This window comes from Taeniopygia guttata, chromosome 3, assembly GCF_048771995.1.
Source record: "Taeniopygia guttata chromosome 3, bTaeGut7.mat, whole genome shotgun sequence".
In the NCBI taxonomy this organism is placed as follows: Eukaryota; Metazoa; Chordata; class Aves; order Passeriformes; family Estrildidae; genus Taeniopygia; species Taeniopygia guttata.
In genome coordinates, this window is record NC_133027.1 from 22,187,403 (window position 1) to 22,206,850 (window position 19,448).

At 36.6% G+C, this 19,448-nt stretch overlaps 1 protein-coding gene across 50 annotated transcripts in view; it reads left to right on the forward strand.

The window, feature by feature from the left end:
* The window catches only part of DLGAP2 (DLG associated protein 2), a 447,444-nt gene that overhangs the window by 277,059 nt on the left and 150,937 nt on the right, over positions 1-19,448 (forward strand). For 31 of the 50 annotated variants that reach the window (XM_030267281.4, XM_041714762.2, XM_072926394.1 and 28 more), the window contains one exon: positions 17,052-17,084. The exons of the other annotated variants lie outside the window; for them this stretch is intronic. In XM_030267281.4, coding sequence (XP_030123141.4) covers positions 17,052-17,084 — 33 coding nt within the window. The remainder of the gene's footprint in view (positions 1-17,051; positions 17,085-19,448) is intronic. 50 annotated transcript variants of the gene reach the window in all.

The following is a 19,448-nucleotide window of genomic DNA, read 5'->3' on the forward strand; positions in this document are numbered from 1 at the left end:
AGATTGATTTCTATTGTATAGAAAGGTATAAACTTACCAAAAACAGCATCTATGTGGAGACTTTTATTTATCCACTGCTTTTGTGGTGGTAGTAAGGTTTCTGTCCAGGGCTGCTTTCAGTCTCAATTGGTTTGACTTTAATGGGGAATTTCAAGAAACAGCACACAGCAGTCTGTAAAAAAAAGATTTTATGTTTTTGGCTTTTTTTATGTGAGTACTTAATATAGGTTTTATTTGTCATCATGCTTGCCATAATTCTTTACTGCTCTTAGTTGTAATACTCAATTTTCCATTTCCACCAATTTCTTTCACTTTGGTCTAACCTGAATTGGCACAGGAACTGTATGAATATGTACTCCATTAAGTATCATGAAACATTCCTTCATGTGAGCATTAAGGAATCTTTTGAACTTTTCTTTGTAAGCTATTTGTGTTGCATTAAGATGCTTCTGATATTGACAGAGTAGAAAATATATAGATCTACTGTTTATTGACTGATAAGGACTGATCTAATATTAATTAATAATATTACCAGTAGATCCCTGTAATAAACAGAACATAAGCTTTCAGAAAAATAGGCCAAGAAAAGAACTGCACAGAACAACCAGTCTATCTCCTGCCCTTTCAGGATTCATGATGTTGAACAGATGTTTGATCTAACTGGTTTTTCATTGCTTTCAATATTGGAAAGACCATAGTACCACCATCAATTCTGTTCCTCTGCTTCGCTATCCTTGCTGTTAGAAATTTCATCTAATATTTTACACAAGTCTACCCTGTTTCAGGATATGATCCTGATTTTTGGTTTTTTCTGCATATGAAAATAGAAATATATTATTCCTTCCCTTTGCCATCAACCTTTCCCACATTTGAAGACTGATATTGTACCTTGTTGGTTCTATATCTATTAGACTTTAAATCAAATACTTTTTCAGTCTTCTCACAGGTCATGTACTCCAGAGTTCTGATCAATGTCTCCTCTGTATACTATCTCCTGTCAAATCTGCAGACAGCTGAGATCCTAACCTGTACTGCATGTGAAAAGAGAACAACTTTCTGTGTCTTGTAGTTTCTGCCCTTGCTTATATGTCCCACTATAATCCTTATTTCTTTCCACAAGTAGTATGATATCGTCTATCTAAAGTGTGCTAAACTGTAACAGTGGACACTTTTGTATGGAACAGACGCATGACAATTTGTCCTCCAGCTGGTATCTTACAATAATTTTTTCCCTGCTGCATTCAGTAGCTTGTACTTGTCCTTACTAAATCCAATTCTATTTTTTTTTCTTTAAGAAAATTGTTTCGTTTTACAAGATCATTGTAAGCCTGCCCTCATGCTTTCCCAGCGATGCACACAGTCAGTCAGGCAATCCCATCTGATCAAAAAACCCCCAAACTGCCACTTGTTCATCGGTATTAAATGGGGACACCCCATTTAACATAACATAAGGAAATGGCCTTAACTTGTGTCAGGGGAGGTTCAGATGAAATATTGGGAAAAAAATCACAGAAAATGGTCAGACATTGGAATAAGTTGCCCAGGGAGGTGCTGAAGTCACTGTCTCTGGAAGGTTCAAGAGGTGTCTGATGTGGCACTTAGGGATATATGGTCTAGGGGTGATAATGGTGGTGCCAGATTGACAGCTGAACTCAGTGATCTCTTTTGGCCTTGATGATTCTGCCACTTCAACTGCAAATGACTGCTTAGGATACAAGCTTTTGACTTTCCATCAATTCAGTAAAAAGTAATTTCATCTAGAATGTTTATTTCCCATTGTCTGTGACATTACTGCCTTTGTCATGTGGTCCAGTGTCAAAAGACAAAACTCAGTTAAGGAACACTTAGAGCTCATCCTCATGTATAAAATTTTCTACTCTTAACACAAAAATAAATCATTCTATTCTAGACAGACAAAATGTGGTCTGCCACTCCTTTGCTTGTGCCCTTACAAGTACTTATATTATTATTTGTTTTTAATTTTTTCCTTTCCCTGGAATTTCTAATTTCTACAGCTTTCTACCTGGTCAGTCCCTGTTCCATACCCCTTCCCTTTAAAGATCAAGCTCTATTTTCCCTTTGTGATCTTTCCATAAGAGCAAGATAACTTACTAGAATTAGTGAAATAAATATTCCTACTTGTCCTACAAGCCACAAGTACCAAAGAGCAGTATTTTTCTGTCATAGCAGAAATGTGGGAGCCTGCTGCTCTAGGTACCTATCTCTAGTTCTGCTCAGATAGGCCAGAATAAACACACTCAGTGCAAAGCCAAATATAGAAAATCATTTAAAAAAACCTTGAACTAAAATGAAAAATGGTCTCTAAATAACAAATCTCTTTTTGTCCTCCGTCTACTTATAAATATGCTATAAGTGCTTGTTCCACAAGTTTTCCAGAGTTCTGCACTAGGATTAGTTTGTTTTCATACTTGTCTTCAGGTGGCATAAATCACCCCCTGAAAATGTGTTTTTATCTGTTCCTTATAGAAGGAGACTAAACAAGGAGCATATAGTAAATAGCTAATTTTTCATAGACTACATGAAGACATGGTTATCAAGGAAATTTCCTGAACTAGCTCAGCAGAGCAGTAGTAGAGCTGGGAATAGGCCAATGCTTCTGAACTCCTTTCTTCAGCTTGTCTGCATCTCTAATTGTTGCCTTTGTACATTGTATTACAAAAGAGAGCTTTAACGTGCAGTTGAAATATAGAAAAGCCAACTTTGGCTATGTCTTTGCACAGAAAATTATTTCCTTTTTACTTGAGACTCTGAGAACTCTTTCAATATGGGCATTGGTGAATATAATGCAAAATTTAAATTTTATTTTTTAAAGTTATTTTTAATTCCAATACCTATTTTAAGTACTATGCACCAAATTACCAGGTATCATTGTGAAAACTGCCCTCATAGTAAGGAGTTGATATAATATATATTAGTGATAGTCATGGAGATTGGTGTGATATCAGCTTTTTGAAGGACTTTATGTTACTGATCATACTGTTTTACCTTTGGCCAACGTGGAATAAGCTTATTAGAGAGAAAATTTAAAGCAAACATTAAGCATATTATTCTCCCCTGGTTTTTTCTTTTTTTTTTTTTTAGTGTCTAGTTTTGTGGGTTGTAGATAAAATTCAGCAGAACAAATTTGTACAACTTCTCCATATTGTCAAGTTTTGATATGAATTTTTCATATCTTGTGTCTAAAGAAAACTGTAATAAAATAATTAGTTAAATGAAGTTTATCCCCTGTCATGTAATCAGAAGGGCTGAGGACTTTCTGCTTTGTGATGTCTGATTATCTTTCCTGTTCTCTGAGGAGACAGCACATCAGATATAGAATATACATCAACCCAGATGCAAAGATCCATTTATATACTTGACCGCTGTATATAATCAGCAGCAGTGGTGCTTTCATTGTTGATGCCTCGTCATTGCAGGTTAGAATCTGAGATTTATCTCAGATAAATCAAACTCATTCAGCTGGTCCTGAGGCAGAAGAGTGGTGTAAGTCCCCTTCAACAAATAAGATAATGGAGTTTCTTCCACCCAAAGGTACCTGCACAATACTGAAGACATTGTTAAAAATTAGGAAACCTTATGATGAAGATAATTAGGTCACAAGCATATCCTGTAGTTGAATCTAGGGATAGAAGAGAGCTGACTCAGAACTCAGAATAAATTTCTGGTGAGGTACACAGCACTGGCCACCAGAAACCATCGCTCCACTGGTTTGACTCTCCTGGCACTCGCCTTGCTGTAACATCCTGCTGCTCCCTCAGGACAGCTGTCCACAGAGCAAAGGCTGGAAGGGATGATGGGTTGTCAATGTCCAACATCTCTTTGATGAGGAAAGAAGTGTATTTTTTATATATAATGTGTGAGGAGAAGATGAAGATCCCAAGATCTCATAAGGGAGAGGAGCATTAGAATGGCAACATGAAATGTGAGGGCAGACAGTTCATGTCTTTGGGACCTCTAGGGACAGGAGCAAACAACGCTTTTGGTGCTTTGATTGCTTCAAACCTATTCTGTTTGTTTTAGTACAGAGCTGAACCTTCTGAAGACACTTTGGGTGTATTTGATAGGGACATATTTAATCACATTCAGAAACTTCTCAATGTAGCAATTCTTGATGTTATGCAATAAATTTGGGTGAAATGCTGCTTGGATTTGCTTAAAATCTTTTCAATAATTAAAAAGCTATAAATTTTTGCTAAGAATACATATGGACTTCAATAACATATTTTGTAGTGCTGTCTCAGAAATAAAAGGAAAAGGTAAAAAAAAATATTAAGTTTAATGGTATCTACTGAGATTATAAACCACTTCTAAGAAACTGTCTGGCCTGAGGCTGCTGACTTCATTTTTCTCTCATAATTAGACTTTCTTACACTGGGTGTCACATTCAGTTGCAGTAAGACAATTAAACTAGGAAATATGAAAGATATTATTCTCTTCACGTTATGCCAGTGAAATAGTTCTTCTAACAACTAAATCACTGCAAGATTTATAGGAGACAGAAAACAGCTCCCTTTTCTTGTTGATAATAAGTCCCTGAAAACAATTGTATCTTACTTTTTAAGCAGCAGTATTAAAATTATGTATCTTATTATTTTTATAATACATCCTCTCACAATATTCAATTGGCGCAGAGTAAATGCTAAGCAGAGCAACAAGACAAGAATCAGAAGTTGTTTGGACTACTTTTCTTGGGTTTTTTCTTTGTTTGCTTCATTTTTTAAAAAAATATCATAACCAAATTTCCTGACTGGCATGACATAAAATAAGCTGACCAAGCAAAATTTCAAAGGTAAATTAAGATTGAAATTAGAAACATGCATTACTGGAGGGGATTTTGAAGTTGCATGATTTATTTTATTTTATTTTATTTTATTTTATTTTATTTTATTTTATTTTATTTGTGAGTGATGTCCAGGGCTGTGAGGTTGTGGATCTTGGGGGTTTTGAAGGTTTTTTTTAATGGTTCTCATGATATAAATATTAATGTTACACTGAGGTTCATATTCATAATATACTCAGCTGGGAAAATGTCTACAAAGTTCAGTGAGTTAATTTTGGAGGCAGATCTAATTCCATATCAAAGCTGGTTTTTAAAAAAAGTAAATTAATGCAATCTTCCTATTGTTACAGATTTTGTTAAAGTAAACTCCAGAACATATAATATGTTGAAATGCTAAAATTTAAAAGGAGATCTTTGTCATTTAGAAATTGTACGCAAATAGTAGATTTGGCTTCAAATAGTTATTTTCAATATTTTCTAAAAAAATTTTTTTTCTTCCATTTGAAAATGCTGATTTTTCAAAACTGAGTCTTTTCCAGAGAACAAAGCAGTTTCTTTAGAAAAGTTTTTCAAAGCCAAAGTTGGTCAAAGTGAAAGAGACCAAGAACAATTTGGCTGCTTGCCTATTTACATGCCAGAGTCCAGAATGAACTTGCAGCTCAGATATGTATCCTGGATCTAGAGATGGTAATTTACTTGTTCACTCTGTTTTAACTATACATTCATGTATTTTACAATAACCTTCAGAAGAATCATACCTAGGATTTACGTTATCAATAAGGTTGTTGTCTCATCTAATAGTTGAATATTTAAAATCTAAAAAATCAAATACTTTGGATGATAAACTGTATTCTGTACTGGAATAATTCCACTGACTTGAGTGATTTATAACATGAACTAACATTTCTCCTTTGGTTATATTCCACATGAACAATGTTAAAAGTACAAAATTGTGTTGAAAGAATGCTAAACCAACCAAGTGAAGCAATCAAATCTGGAACTGCCTGTGGGCAAGAGCCAATTCAGCTTTTACTTCATTCCCTTGTGCAGAGATTTTAATTACATTATTACAAACTTTCCTCCATAAAATCCCTTCTCCTTTGTCACAGCCTTTTCCTTCTGAATTCAATGCAATTCTTACATCTATGAAGTTAAAGGGTGTCTTGCAGGCATTTCTGATGCCTGCAAGAGCTCTGGTGTTTATCACTGAAAGCACTGACAACTTTCCTAAGTTACCACTTCAGAGCTTGGCCATTGTTAGTGAAGGAGGCACAGAGGATGCCTCATCATGGAGGCGCAGCATCTCCAGGCCAGGCACATGGGCTGCTTTTGCCACTTGTTCCTGGCAGGCCTATTTCAGCCTCCAATGCAGTTAGCTCCTGGCGCTCCAGAAATAAAAATGAGTTCTGCCTTTAGACTGATGGCATGAGGGCACACTGTGCACTGTTAACTACTAGAGCTTTATATTCCTGATCCAATGGAAACAGATTCTCATACATTGTTAGAAAAAGTGGAGAATCCTACCAGTAGTAGAGGAGCCTTGCCTCCAAACAGGTGGAGAAGAGGGACAACGGGCTGGATCCAGCATGCAACAATTCAACACTATACTTTTCCTACCGTGATGAAAAGCTGTAACAACAGATCAAGTCCAAAGGCATGGAATAAATGAACTCAATGGACCTTTTTCGGGGTGGTCCATAAACTAACTGAAATGTGTGTATGTATAAGTATATATATCAAGGCACGTGAAGAGTGATGATTGTTTACTGGGATGTAGATAGATATATAAATATATATATATATATATATATACTGGAAAGAATGGTCATGGCATGGCATACATGGTCATGGCATAAATTTTATGGAACAAAGGTGGATACTACCCTAGTTTCAACTAGGATAGAGTTGATTTTCTTCTTATTAGCTGGTACAGTGCTGTGTATTGCATTTAGTTTGAGAATTATATTGCTAACACTCTGATTTTCAGTTTTTGCTAATAGTGTTTACCTAAATCAAGGAGTTTTCAGTTTCCCATACTCTGCCAGTGAGCAAGTGCTCAAAAAGCTGGTAGGGAGCATAGCCAGGGTAGGTGACCCAAACTGACCAAGGGGATATTCCAGACCACACAATGTCATTCTCAGTATATAAACCATGGAGACAGGTAGGACCGATTGGTCAGCAGGTGCACCTGCATATTGCATCACTTGTCTTTCTGGGATTTTATTCCTCTCCCTTCCTTTATTTCAGTCATTGAATTGATCTTATTTCAGTATACAGGTTTTACCTTCTTCTGATTCTTCATTCACCAGGGTGAGGGGCTATGGGCAAGTGGTTGTGTGGCATGCAGTTGCTGGTTTGGATCAAGCCACATCTACTTAAATAGATGCTGCTTTGTTTGGTTGGTTTTTTTCCCCCTCCTCCTTAGCTTTTGCATAGCTACAGTCCTTAGAAGACTCAGCTGGTTTAGTACAACCAGAATTGTCCTAATATTTAGTAAACCACAGAATCAGCTTTGTCATATAAAGCACAAGTTGGTACTTTATATGTCAATGTATAAGCATAGTTATTTAGTCTTTCTGAAACCAGGCAGGGCATCAAAGGCTTGAAAGATTGCTTTGTTTTATCTGATAAAAGAAAAAAAGGACAGGAAAACAAATATGAAAAAGTACTGTCTATTCTTTAGCAGAACATAATGAATGATGTATGAAAGACCAGATCAAGCTGAACACAAATGTGAAAGCAATCTCGCATGATTTAGAGGAAGAGAAGCTGATGCTGTGTTCAAAATGAGAGAAAATAATCTTGTGTTTAGAAAAGCCTTCTGATTCAACAGCTTATATTTCCATAATTTTCAAGGAAAAAAACTAAGTCACTAAAAATCAGGGAAAGTGGGAAAGAAGATGCATTTCCAGAAGTGAAAGAATGAGATAAACTGAAGGAATTTGACATGAAGAAGCAGCTTCTGAGAGACGTGTCATAGTGTTTGACATGATTAGTGGCAAAGAGTGAACCAGTTGAATTTCACAGAATTTCTTGCCTTTCTCATGAAGTAAGCAGATTTAGGAAGGAATGGCAGTAAAACTGAGCAGATATATTATCTTGAAGTTTGCTTTTCAGGAAACAGGGATTTTTTTTCTCTTCTTTCTTTTTTTGTGTTATGGAACCTCAGTTTGAGACACCTCATTTGCCCAGAGCCTACATTCAGAGTTTTGTCAGACTGTTTCACAAATATCTTAGCATAACATATACAGTTTGAATTTTATTTAGCATAATTTTGATTTTTATCATTTTCTGAGAGTCATGATATCACCATATCATGACATGTATTATGTCTTTACTTCTTGAGTCATGGAATGCAAATGCTCCTTGACAATGTCTGATAAATTGAAGTTTTAACATTTCATATGGAAAGATAATGTGATTGAATGTATAGGTCAGATACAAGTAGACTCTCAAATTTCTACCATCTATTTGTTGGATGGAATATGGAAATTCTATGTACAATAATTATTTTTAGATTTTGAGTAAGTAAAAATCTTATGGCTGCCTGTGCTAGCCATCTCCTGAATTTGTGAACTGTGTTTTTTCTCTGTGGTATTATTCAGAAAAATTGGAAAGAGTTACACTTGCTGTTTGAGAACAGAAATCAGCTCTGGCCCAAAGTTAGAGGTTTATTAGTTCAAGAACAGTACTGCACTAAACACAGCTCCTAGGTATGTCCAGCCTACAGTTCTGGCTGGACTGGAATAAATTTACAAACAAACTTTAAAAAAATGAGTTAGAAATAAAACTACCTAGAAAGTTTTAGGTGTAAGGCTGTCCCCATGTGTTGAAAGATGGGCTGATGGGGAAGAAGACCAGCCTGGACGAACAGAGAACCTTTCCTGGAACTAAGGAAAAACTGGAAAATGTATGATCTTTGGAAGAAGGGGCAGAAAACTCAGGAATACTATAATGATGTCATGAGGTTAAGAAGGGAGGAAATTAGAAGGCCAAAGCCCAACTGGAAGTTACTCTGACTACTGATGTAAAAGACAATAAAAACGTTTCTATAAATACATCAGCAACAAAAAGGGGGTTAAGGAGAATCTCCATCCCTTATGGATTGCTGTGGCAAAGGATGAGGAAAAGGTTGAGCTACTTAATGCCTTCTTTACTTCAGTCTTTAACAGTAAGATCAGCTGCTCTCCAGGTTCCGGGCTCTGGAACTGGACCTACAGAGAATGGAATGAAATCCCTGTGATCCAAGGGGAAATGGTTGGTGACCTGCTACATAACTTACACACTCTCAAGTCTATGGGACTGCATGGGATTCACCTAAGGGTAGTGAAGGAGCTGTTGGAAGTGCTCACCAAGCCACTCCAAAAATTATCAGCAGCCCTGGCTAAGCAGAGAGGTCTCAGGTGACTGGAAGCAAATGTAAGGCTGGGAAAACCAGGCCCCCGCCAGCATAAGTTTATGAAACGGAGGTCATGCTTGACCATCTTGATCTCCTTCATAGATACTGTCTACCTGGACAAATAAAAAGCCATTGACACCATTCCCACAACATTCTCTTGGAGAAAATGAAGCCTATGACTTGGATGGTGCACTGATCACTGGGTAAAAAGCTCTCTGAATAGCCATCCTAGAGAGTTGTGGTGAATGCAATTGCATCCAACTGGCAGCTGGTCCTGAGTGGTGTTCCCCGGGGTTCAGTACTGGGACCAGTCCTGTTTAGTATCTTTATCAGTGACTTGTGAGAGGAGATTGAGTACACCCTCACAAAGTTTACAGACCACACCAAGCTGGGTAGGAGTGTTAATCTGCTGGAGTGTAGGAAGGCTTTGCAGAGGGATGTGCACAGGCTGGATGCATAGTCTGAGGCCCATTGTGTGAAATTCAGCAACAGCAACTTTCAGGTCCTGCCTTTGGGTCACAACAACCCCCTGCAGTGCTACAGGCTAGGGGCAGAATGGCTGGAAAGATGCCCAGAGGAAAAGGAGCTGGGGGTGCTGGTTGATAACAGCTAAATATGAGCCAGCAGTGAGATCAGCTGGCCAAGGCAGCCATGGCATCCTGGCCTGTATCAGCGATAGTGTGGCCAGCAGGACCAAGTCACTGTACTCAGCACTGGTGGGGCCACACCTTGAGTCCTGCATCCAGTTCTGCGCTCACCACTAGAAGAAAGACATTGAGGGCCTATAGAATGTCCAGAGAAGGGCAATGGAGCTGGTGAAGGTGCTGGAGCAGAAGTCTGATGAGGAGCAGCTGAGGTAGCTGGAGATTTTTAGCCTGGGGAAACAGAGGTTCTGACAGAACCCTGTTATTCTCTGTTATGGCCTGAAAGGAGCTGGTAGTTAGGGGACGCTGGTCTCACCTCCCAAGGAACAGTGATAGGGCATAAGCAAACAGGTTTATATTGGACATTAGGAAAACTTCACCTGAAGAGATCTCAAGCATTTGGAGATGCTGCCCAGGAAAGTGGTGGAATCAGCATCCCTGGTAATAGATGTGTAGATCTTAGATGTGTGGCATTGAGGGACATGCTCTAGTGATGTACTTAGCAGTGCTGAATTAATGGTTGAATTTGATGGTATTCAGGCTCTTTTTCAAGCTAAATGATCCTATGTTTTTAAGGTATTGGTTATTAAGTGATCAGGCATACCCAATTTTAAAAGTGCTTTAGATCCTAAAAAGGTTTGTGTATGTGCTAAGACACTAAAGTGCATGAGGTAAAAGAAGTGCTCTCACCTCTTCCATGGCTAAGACAGCTACACAAGTTGAAGTCACTTGGAAAGCATGAATAATGTTTGTATTGACCTTTCTGAAAAACTTTTTCATTATATGCTTGTTTTACATAAATGCACATATGTACATAACAGTGATACTGTGTGCCTTCCTGAAAGTATTTAGATTATTACATGTGGTGAGGGTGGCATGCCTGTGGTAGTCCACTGGGAAATCCTGGCTCAATATGAGGCAATAAAGTTGTGATGAGCTCCACAGGGTCCAAATTACAGTGTAACTACCTCAGATGATAGGTGTCTTCCATGACTGCTCTCAAAGAGCTGGGGAATGCTGCCTCAATAAAATCTCTGTACTCAAGCAGGGTGGGTGCTGCTGCTGCTGTCAGTACAGCATCCATCACTGCAGGAAACCAGGGCTGGGATTTCATCCATAGTGTACTTTTAGTTTCCTGAGGAGAGTTACTTTGGAAAGCATTAATGTTCTGATCATGAGATGTCTGTATGTAGCTGTAGGTTCTACAACATATTTTAAGATGCTTCTTAAAATCCTGCATTGAATTTGGATAAACCAGTCCTGAGGCCATGATTATACTATGAAGCATGAAGCAGACCAATTGCTTGAGATCAGCAGCAGAAGAAAATGGATTAATGATGGCTTTCAAAATGTGTAGAAACTGTTTCTAGAGTTTTTATTTTTTGTTAGTGGTTGTTTTTCTTCAGTTTTTTAAAGTTAGACAGAGTAAAGAAATGAGGAAAACATTTTTGAAAGAAGAGAAGCAAATCAGGATCCAGTTTAGTTGGCCAGGGTAGGTGCTGTGCTACACATGGCCAGGCTGCAGGGTACCTGTGCTGAAGTGAAGGACCCTTTGAGGGACTTCGTGGGCAACCACCTGGGAGCCCCCATGTGCTGCTGTGATCCTGTGCCCCTGTGCATGCAGCTGGTGTTGGCCTGCCAGTCATGAGCTGTGGAAAACTGTGACTGTGCAAGTACAAGGTGAGCTGTGTGTGCAAAGATTTCAATGGCCAGTGTGAATGATTCCAGTTAATAATAACAGAAGTTTTCTTTACAGAAACCAGACTTTTATTAATAAAGCTTCCCTAAGCAATATTTTTTTGTGATCTGCCTCCCTCAATTAAGTTGTTTCATCAGGAATAATTAACTTATTTTTTCTACTCTGTCAACACTATAGTCATATGTGGCCCATAATGTCCCTGGGCAATCTGTGCCAGTGCTTGGTCACTCTCATGGCTGAAAAAAAAAAGATGCTTCCTGGTGTTCAGGTGGATCCTTTTGTGTTTCAGTTTGTAGCCATTGATCAAGTTCTTCCTGGAATAACATAAATCAGAAAGCAAAATATAAAGTGACAAGTATCAACCTGTATAATTATCATATGATTTTAAGAGAGGGGGAAAAAAGATCAGTGAATTTTTGCACTAGAGGCTGACAGGACTAAATAAGTCTATTTTTGTCCAGAACTGATTTTAATAAGCCATTTTAGACATCTAAGACCACCAAATTTTCCAGTTGTAAGCCAGCAATTTTTCCATATCAAAATCATTCCCATTTTATTCTCAGATCTACACCCATATATGTAGATTATTTTCCTGAAAGATTCTGGTGGTGAGATTCATCTCCAATTGCCTACACTACAGTTGTGTAGATATGTAGCTGTCTAAGCTCAAACTGTGATCGTGATCATTAGAGATCTTGTCAATGGAAAGAGCTGTTCTAGATATTCCTCTGTACAAGGTTAATTTCTACTTTTCAATGCAATTAATTGACTCAATTTCAACTACTTCTTCATTGGAGCTAATGGAAGCTCAGACACATATCTCACAACAAAACACTTCTACTGAAGAAAAGTAAGTTTGGATCTTACTCTTAATGATATCACAGAATGGAATGCAGTTAAATGATACCCTGGTTAGCAGCATAAATGTAATCTACCTGTCTCGATATGACATAATTTTTTATCAAAAAATTAATACTATCAAATGGAATCAGAGCAATAAATAGGTTTTTGAATGTCATATTAATAATTCTTCATAACTAACTGTTTGGCTGGATTTTTTTAAATTATCTCCAAAAATAAAAATTAATTTCAAACGCCAGCACAAGTGAGCAATGGGTTTGTAAGATGGTGACTGATGACTGCATTGTTATGAATTCTTGAGTGCAACATTTATGCTCTTTTTTTTTCTTCTTTTTTTCTTCTTGTGGGAATTCTCACAAAAAAGGTTTACATTTCCATTAAAATTAAAATTGTGCTGTTTAAAAGATTGGTGTCCAATGAATGCAAATAACCTATTAATGTATATAGAGAGACTCTGAAAACATTTATTGCAGTAGGTTAAGATCATAGTGACAGATGACAAATAGAAGAGACCCAAGTTGAAGCAACAGAACTGTAGAAGAGTTGCTTCCACTGAAAAAGCTTTTCTTCAGTGACTAATTTACATTATTTCTGGAACTGAAGGAAACTTTCCCCCTCTAGAGGCTAAGGCAAATAATTGTTCACCTACTTTAGCCTTTGGCTTTAGGTTCGTTTACTACCAAATTAACCCTCAAATCTTGGTGCAGCCAAACTCACAATTCCAATCCAATCCTGAGTTTCATGCCAATAGTTGTCACTGACCTGATTGTCAAAACTACAGCTGTAACTTCTAGTTAATGCAAATCATCTTTCATCTTCAGCCACTGTAGCTCTATGTCACTCCTCATGTTCTTCTTTGCAACCAGCCCTTTGTATTCCAAATACTATGAGCAGCTGGACTTCATTCAACTCATCTTGTTTAAAGAAGACTTGAGCTTTGTAGAATTCATGGTACAGGTGTTGTGCACATATGCAAGGGTTCCTGAGTTCTTCTTCCCAGTTAGGGAATTAGCTTGTAATAAAATAAGATAGAGTCCAACTGGAGATTTAGCAAAGCAGAGACACTTATTTCTTGCTGACAATCACTGTTAAAACACTTGGAAGCATGGCAAAATCTTGAATTTTCAAGAGAGCACAATTTCGCATTCATTAGCTTCTTCTAATCTTTCTAAGCAGGTACCAGCTCCCCAGAGATAGTTTAGTATTACATCATCTTGCTGCCAATGCCATGGAGAACCTTTAAATTACTTAAATGTGCTCTGCGCCTTAAATGTGCTTTCCTGTGCACTGTAAAAATCATTCCTTCCACTCATTGTGTGTTGGCATTCTGCCAGTGCATGTCAGTGCTTTGATATTTTACTGTAAGCACAGCACGAGGAGTACCATGAGAGGGGAAGTAAAAGCTGAGCACTGCATTGTGCACTGAACAGTGGTTGTACAATAGGAAGAATGGGCCTTGGAGGCAAGATACAGAGAGGACTACGTCTTTGCTAATCAACTCTAGGAAGAAATAATTGGTTTATTGGCATGAAAATCTTGTACCATCTCCAACATCTGGTTTACACTGAGTTAATAAGATGTGGTGTACTAGAGATACTGCTTGCTAAAAAGTGCACACTCATTCCCCTTTTAAAAAATCATGGTTTGCATTATAACTCAAAGTCACCTTTATTGTCAAATTACCAGTTTTATCACCTAAATGAATGACATTTAGTAGTAATTAGGTCTGGAATTCAGAGTGTAATTCCTTGATAATTCTCTGCTAATGTTAGCATGTTAGCTATGTTGCCTTAAAAAGGGGATGAAAGTGTGTGTTACTTTTGTGTATTCCACTTTCATCTCAGATTCCTGCTGCTTAGGAAGCCTTGTGTATGAAAATAAAAGTAAATAGCAAAAAATCTGGTCAATTCACTAAATAAATGGAATGGAGGAAAATTGGATTCCACCTGTTCAGGCTTACTTAATTGAAAATCAGTCAAGGAAACTGAAAAATGCTCTTAACGATAAGAGGAAATGATGATTTTTCTGCCGTCCTTGAAGTCCATGGAAAAGTAGAAGAAATCTTATGGCAGCGATTAAATATTCCAGTTGTTTCAGCAAAGGTTTCATTCCATTATAACTGCAGTAATTTCATGTATTGAACTCTAGCAGGGAAATGTTGCACATGGTATTTATCTTTATTGGGGAAACTTTACCTTGCCTGCCTATGCAGTGTCACCTGATATAATTTTTTGTGAAATGTAATCATGGAATTGGGGCATGTGGATCATGATTTGTAGGTTCAATATACCATAAAATCTTCTGGTTTCACCTAGCAAAGTAGGTCTGATTTTCTTTAACAGTTCACACAGGACACATGCTTGGGTGAAAAACTACCTTGTTTTCAGTAGGTGTAGGCTGACTTGTAAGAAAATAAACACATCCACAATTTATATCATCAGCTTAACACAAAGTATTACACAGTAGTGTTGTTTTATGCTGAGACAAGAACCTAATTAATTTTCATTACCGTATCTGCATTTCTTTCAGCTATAGCATTTTTAATAGTGATTTCTGCTGTAAGTTACAATATGTGCATGAACTTTTCAGATAGAAATTAGTTGCAGTTTTTTTGTTTTGAGTTTTTTGTTTTAGTTTTAAGGGTTTGTTGGTTGGTTGGTTTTTTTGTTTGTTTTTATTTTTTAAAATCCCAGTATCTGAGTAGATATTTTTTCGCTGCTATTAGAAGATAATTTTTTCCTCTTCTGCTTTTTTTTTTTTTTCTTGGATCATCAGGGAACAGATGTTTTCAAACACTTTATTGCTGTTCCAGGATGTGCCACATGATGTGCATTTTGGACAATTCAAGTATTAGATATTTTTGGGGTGATTCTGATTTGCAAGGTAGCTGCATGCTGTCTCTGTGCTCTCAGGAAGAAGTCACTGCCTAGCTAGGTGCTCCACCTATGCATAATCTGGTTTTAGTGTGGTTTTTATGGACTCCCAGGGGGCAACAACATTCGTCTGTCTCTCAGACTCTGAAAGAAAAAATCCTAAGGATGCATTTTTTTTTCTCTGTAGTTTATGATAAAGCTCGAGACACCACATACTGGAATTGTTAGTTAATTCACTATGTTCAGCAATTTGGATTTCAGAAAGCAATTCTCTCTAGTGCATTTATCACACTTTTGGTTGGTTTTCTCCTGTGTTCACTTACAAAACTAAGCATGAACACAGTCCAAATGTCTCAGTTAAACTGTTAAAAGTTATTAGAGCCAAGAACAATTTTCATCCTGTCTAAAGAGTTCCTTCAGCAGTTCCAGGAGTTAATTGGTAAATATTTTCCCAATTACTTTTAGAATTAGTTACTGCATTACAAAAAGTTCATAATTTCTTTAGCCTAAACCATTAAGTTAGAATCTTGTATCTGTTGACTGTTGCAATGAGAAAACCACTTTTTTTTTTTTAAGATGAAGTAGTTTATAAACAGTACTAAAAGATTTTTTTTTCAGGCACTGCTAGTAAGTGCAATAAATTCCTAAAAATGACAAGAAAGCTCATTTATAAACATATAGGTGGATAGGGTAGATTGGTCAGCCACAATCTGTGTGTTGTGCTTTTCCAAGAGAGTGTAGCTGCTGCACCCCTCTGTGATCCCACTTGTACGAAGGGAGGGAGAGTCTGAAGCTCTCACACTTCCTTGGTGAGCTAAGTGGGACCTGGGGGACTGCTCCCAGCAACAGGACTTGTTCTCCAAGTGGGTTCCCACCACTGACATGATGTGACAGAGCACTGTCTAAAAGGGTTCCTTTGGCCATGTGTGTCTGAGAACCAGCCTTTCACTTTGGCAGTGGAATAGCAATCCCAGTTGGTGTGGACTGGACTTTGTCAGCTTCCGCTACTCTTCTGGCTATAGTGTAACTCCTCAAAGTTACCAAATAAATCTTTCTTAAGAAATTGGAATTTCCAAAGGTGCAAAGCACTTCAAAGATGGAATTCTGAGTTCTGGTCTCAGCGCACATTTAGAAGGGCCCATTTTGATGCCTCCAGCATCACCGATGTGCCTTTCTGCTTTCTTTTCAGATGGGAGTCACCATTTTGCTTTATAGTGTCAGCAGGAATAATTCCATCTATCTTCTCTTTTTAAAAACAGATAGATTGGAAAAAAAAAAAAAAAAGGAAAAAAATAGTGTGGACAGTAGAATAGAAAAAAGTTAGGTCTCTTATTTGTTGTGATCAAGAAAGAAAATATTTTAAAAAGTGTACAATCTAAAAAGCATTCTGCGCTTTCCTTTATTCTTATGCACAAAGGTAGAACAAAAGTTTATACACAATATATGTTTTTGAAATCAGAGCTTCATTTACAAAGCATTGTAAAATTCCTATATTATTGTGGTATGTCTGTATTAAACAGTAATATAAATTAACTTCTCATAGTGTTCAAAGCTTTCATCTTTAGATAGTATTTTATATCTTTACAAAACTATGGAGAAGTAAACCATTGTAATGCAATGTTAAGTTTTCTGTTTTTTCTTTTCTATATATATATGATTAAAATTTTATATTAATGATAATATGTTATTTGGTGCCAGGTTTGCTTTTGAATTTTTGTGCTTTTTAATATTTAATTAGTGTTAAAGATTATTTTTTTCACTGTTTTAATTTCAGATTTGGATTCTCTAACAGGGCATGCATTTCCAGGTAAAGTGGACAGTTAGATTAGATTGTTGTTTGTTTTATATTCAGTTTATTCAGTTTTCTTGGAGGGTGGGGGGAAAGGGGTGTTGTAAAATTTATTTGGTGTGCATCTGACAGCATTTTGTTACGTGTCAAAGTTGTAATATTAATTGGGGTTTTTGTAGATTTCAGATAAATGAAGAAAAGATAACTATTACATGCACTAGCGTAAAGAATAGAATTGAAAATTTGCATTAAATGTTAACTATCATATTATTAACGTAAACAATCCATGGGGAGAGAAGAATTATTCCAAAACAAGTCCTAATGAAAAAATTTTAAGTTACTCAAAGTTGCATGTGATTCTGTAAGGCAGGCAAAAAAAAAAAAAAAACCCCACAAAAAACAAAAACCAAACCACTAGTCAGTATTTAAGGAAAGCAAAGATTCAAGAAATACAAGACTCAGTTTCCACTTTTATTACTAGAAGTGTGTAGGAAAGAGGTTATGCATAGTAAGAACATTTTCAGTAGAGAATCAAAAAAGAATGATAACAAATTACATTAATCCTCTGGATTCTACTGTACATGCACATTTTTTTGTGCTCTGTGACACTTAAATATTAAAATAGTACATTCAATTAAAAATTTTAGAACTTTACAACTAGGCAATTCAAACATTTTGAGTTGTGAATTTTTTAGCAGAAACACAAAAGCAGAGAATTTGATGCTAAGTAATCGTGTGAACTTCTTCGTTACTTGTGCAGAGATTTTGGCACAGAAGGAATATAAATGAGCACTTACTGAAATAAAGTGAATCTCTGCTGCAAATATGTGGACTCTTTCTGTACTCAGAATTCTCTTGATAATCCTTCAGTTGAACAGGCTGTGAAGACTAAGGCATAATATTTGTATGACAAAGCAATTTAGTCAAAATTTTGGATGATACTTATCATTAGAATGATATTACTATTTATTATGTCATTTGCTTCTAAAGGGTCTAATGCATAGTATGATAGTCTTCCTTCAGTTTTTCCTTAAAGATAATTCTTGAAAAAATATGGGACAGTAGATTCATTTGAGGGTTTCCAAGCATTCCTGCAATGTAGGCTTTAGGTATGCTATAAGGTACAGATCAAAAAAGACCAACATAACAAAAAAGTTTAGAGGTTCATTACAATTAAATTTTTGTGCAGTGTGGAGAAGATCTGAGCACAGATTCTGTCAGAGTTATTTGTAGTTAAATACAGCAACACAACAAGGGAGGTCTGTTTGAGAAGTCAGAAGACTGTAAATGCAGATTTTGGTATTTTCATCCCAGATGAGAAAACTCTTATTCTGAGTATTTTGGTTTGGTTTGAGTAAGGATGCCCATGGAATAATATACTACTTAATTAGGGCCATCTTGTAAATTTGATCCTTATAAGTGCTGTCAAATATATCCATGTGTCACAAAAATAGACTTTGAGACGAGCAGGATCAGTGTATCTTTTTTTTTTTTTTTTTTTTTCTCTGCTTTTTAAAGGTTGAGTCTGCTTTTGTTTTTGCATGAATATTTTATGTTACTAGATGGTGCTGTCATGGTATGTCCCATTCTTACTTTGTAATATGACAACATAATCATAATGGGCAATACTGACAACAGTCTTATATTGACACATATGTTTCAGAATTATGGCAAAGATAAATCATCCTTATTCTGCATGGAAAATGTCCTGAATTGCACAGGTGATTTACATGCCGGTATTACATTCCAGATGTAGCTGTGCACAAATGAAATGGCCCTTTATTTGGCACAGATATGAATATCTTGGAATCTGACAAACTGTCAAAGGGATGTAGAATAGTATAGTCAGGCAATAAGCATAAAAGCCTGGTGTGGACTTCACATAAATAGATACTTATTTGGAGACTCACAATATGGACATGCTACTGTGCATCTCACAGAAATCACTAGAAAACCCATCTCATTTTATGCTTTATTTGACAGAGTTAAGACACTCTTTTCAAATAGAAGGATAAAAGTAGCAGAATGTTCTTTCTTGCCTTCAGCTTTACTTACATTTAGTAATCAAGTCATTATAGTATTCTGCTAAAATAGCACAGAATGTATAGTTACAGGCATAGCTAAATTAAAAACCAAAAGGGATGCTTATGTATATATGCTGGAAAACACAGAACAGTAAATGTTGACCTGTGTGTCAACATGATTATTCTAGTTAGGCTGAAGTACGTTAACTTTCAGCAGATAGAAGAGATCAAGGTATTACTTAAGCATCTTTAATAGCAATTAGTTAATTAGCTGTGATAAGTATGTTACCAGGTGATTTGTATCTCACACTGAGCAAACATGAAACAAACCCATTTGAGATTTCTATTTATCTCACCT